Source organism: Sinocyclocheilus anshuiensis, unplaced genomic scaffold (genome assembly GCF_001515605.1).
Source record: "Sinocyclocheilus anshuiensis isolate Anshui unplaced genomic scaffold, SAMN03320099.WGS_v1.1 scaffold146, whole genome shotgun sequence".
Lineage (NCBI taxonomy): Eukaryota > Metazoa > Chordata > Actinopteri > Cypriniformes > Cyprinidae > Sinocyclocheilus > Sinocyclocheilus anshuiensis.
The window spans coordinates 127966-131046 of record NW_015546038.1 but is presented as its reverse complement, the minus strand read 5'-3'; the positions used below and the strand labels follow the sequence as shown (position 1 = coordinate 131046).

Below are 3081 nucleotides of genomic sequence, written 5' to 3'. Positions count from 1 at the left end.
ACATAGAAGAGAACTGTGAAGAACATGTCATGGTCAGATTTCATAATGAATAACAAATAATTAAATGTTGTAATTGTATAAATAATACAGTTTAATTTACATTAACTATTAGTATCTATAGATTTAAGTAAACAATTAAACATTAAAAAGTGAAGAAAAAAAAAAAATCTTACTCACCCATGTATTTTACGTGCATGTATGTTCACATGCATGTGTTTAGATGTGAATCTCCCTCTGTGTGTCAGATATAAATGAGTGTGCGCTGGATCCTGATATCTGTCAGAACGGCGTGTGCGAGAACATGCTCCGAACATACAAGTGTAACTGTAATACACACACACACACACACACACACACACACACACACACACACACACACACACACACACTCACACACGCACGCACGCACACACACACACACACTGCTGAGGACATAAATCACACTAACTACATAAAATGTGACCCTGGACCACAAAACCAGTCATAAGGGTCAATAGGACAATATTTGGTCGAGATACAACTATTTGAAAATCTGGAATCTGAGGGTGCAAAAAAATCTAAACATTGAGAAAATCGACTTGTTGTCCAAATGAAGTTCTTAGCAATGCATATTAATCAAAAATTAAGTTTTGATATATTTACGGTAGGACATTTACAAAATATCTTCATGGAACATGATCTTTACTTAATATCCTAATGATTTTTGGCATAAAAGAAAAATGTATAATTTTGACCCATACAATGTATTGTTGGCTATTGCTACAAATATACCCCAGCGACTTAAGACTGCTTTTGTGCTCCAGGGTCACATTCATGAATATAATATATAATATAATAATAGTGTCTCATTTCACCTGAAAACAGAGCATGAGTTGGTCAGTTTGATTCAGTTCTGTGAACTTGAATAACTTGATTCAGTTATTTGTTTGTACCCTAACTTGTAAATGTTCTTGAGGAATATTTCAAGTACAAAATGTTTTAGTAAAAATATATGATGGTGTTTTTTTTCATCACTGTGTATATTATTCTTTTGGTGTATATTAATGAAAATAATTAAATCTGATGTGCTCTGGTCAGATACAATGATATACTGTTATAGTTTTTAAAATAATTTTATTGTGTTTTGTCATTTTTATTAGTTTTTTAATATTTATAGAGTTCTTATTAATTTGTATAATTGTATTAATTTTTATAGTTTATTATTTCAGTAAATTAATAAGTAAAAGTTACCAACCAGCTAAAATAAAAAAGGTTTTAACATTTTATTTTATTTCAGTTAACATGTTTTATTTCAAGTAACAATTTTAACTTTTTTTTTTTAAACTTTTTTATGCTTTTATTTTTAGTTAACCATAATAACCCTGGTTCAGGTGTTCATTTAGTGAGAAAAAGACTAGTCATTAGACTATTTCGTGATTCTTCATCGTCTTGTGTGAGATTGTTCAGATAGAGATGATTCAGTAAAATCACATTTAGAATAGAGTTGGTAAATTTGCTTCATTTCAGTGAATCAGTTTAAACTCGTAAAAATTTGATTCAGTGAATCTCCATTTTTCAAATCTTTTTTAATGGTCAAAATGTTGTAGTGACAAATAGAACAAATAGAACTATATTATTCTGTTCGTTCATATAATTGGATATGATTCAGTGTGATTCGTTCTGCTGTTCATTTAGTGAAAACAAGCATTGATTCTGTAGTAGATTTTTGCTGTTTTATTTCTTATATGAATCATTTTGAGTTTTATAAAATCTTTTGTGAGCGTTTACATGCTGTAATCACATCTTATGTTCTCCGTGTGTGTGTGTGTGAGTGTGTTTGTGTGTTTGTGTGTTTGTGTGTGTGTGTGTGTGTGTGTGAGTGTGTGTGTGTGTGTGTGTGTGTGGTGTGTGTGTGTGTTTGTGTGTGTGTGTGTGTTTGTGTGTGTGTGTGTTTGTGTGTGTGTCTGTGTGTTCAGACGTGGACGAGTGCTTGAGTAACCCGTGTGTGAACGGCGCGTGTAAGAACAGCGCCGGGTCGTTCGTGTGTCTCTGCTCCGCGGGAAGCATTCTGGACAGCTCAAGAACTCTGTGTGTGGGTGAGTGCGCTTCCTGTCACACTCATCACACGTGTGTGTTAAAGCCTCATGCGTGTGTGCGTGTGTGTGTGTGTGTGTGTGTCAGAGACCACTAAGGGCACGTGTTGGCTGAAGATGGTGAATGGACCGTGTGAGGTTAACATTAACGGAGCGACGCTGAAGTCTCACTGCTGTGCTACGCTGGGGGCGGCCTGGGGCTCGCCGTGTGCCAAATGTGTACCAGGTGAGACTCAACCTCCACCAACTAACCCGTCTGACACCTCAAACACATACATGATTACATTACATGATCCTTCAGAAATCATTCTAATATGCTGATTTGCTGCTCAAGAAACATTTCTGATTATTATCAATGTTGAAAACAGTTGTGCTGCACAATATTTTAGTGGAAACTGTGATACATTTTATTTTTCAGGATTCACAGATGAATAGAAAGTTCAAAAGAACAGCATTTATTTGAAATCGAATCTCTGAGAATGTCTTAACTGTCACTTTTGATCAATTTAATGCATCTTTGATGAATAAAAGTATTAATTTTTTAAAATCTTTTTTATAAAACGGAGAGTTCCGGTCCTTGATTCTGATTGGCTGAGCAAAGTTCAAACCTTTGTTTACGTTTGTCTGTTGCTCGGCAACCACTTTGTTGGAACCACAACTGTTTCTGAGGAGCTACATTGTTTGGTGGAAGAATACTGTTTTTATTAATATCATTACACTTTATTTGCTCTGTTTTATTTTGTGAAACCTAACTACGTATATGGAATAACCGTTTTATAAAAGCAGTAAGCCCCGTGAAGCCGTGGTTTACAGTGAATCTATAACAGCTAAGGGGGTTCATTATCATATTCACTGTAAACCATGGCTTCTTGGAGCTTATTGCTTTATTAAAGTAGTAGTATATCATGGTTTCCACAAAAATATTGGGCAGCACAACTGTTTTCATCATTGATAATAATAATAAATGTTTCTTGAGCAGCAAATCAGCATATTAGAATGATTTCTGAAG

At 34.5% G+C, this 3081-nt stretch overlaps 1 protein-coding gene across 1 annotated transcript in view; it reads left to right on the top strand.

Moving 5' to 3' along the window:
• Positions 1-3081, top strand: part of LOC107698881 (fibrillin-1-like) — an 86604-nt gene that overhangs the window by 28086 nt on the left and 55437 nt on the right. Inside the window, 2 exon segments of the mRNA XM_016500015.1 lie at positions 1950-2075; positions 2161-2298. Of these exon segments, the coding sequence (XP_016355501.1) occupies positions 1950-2075; positions 2161-2298 (264 nt within the window).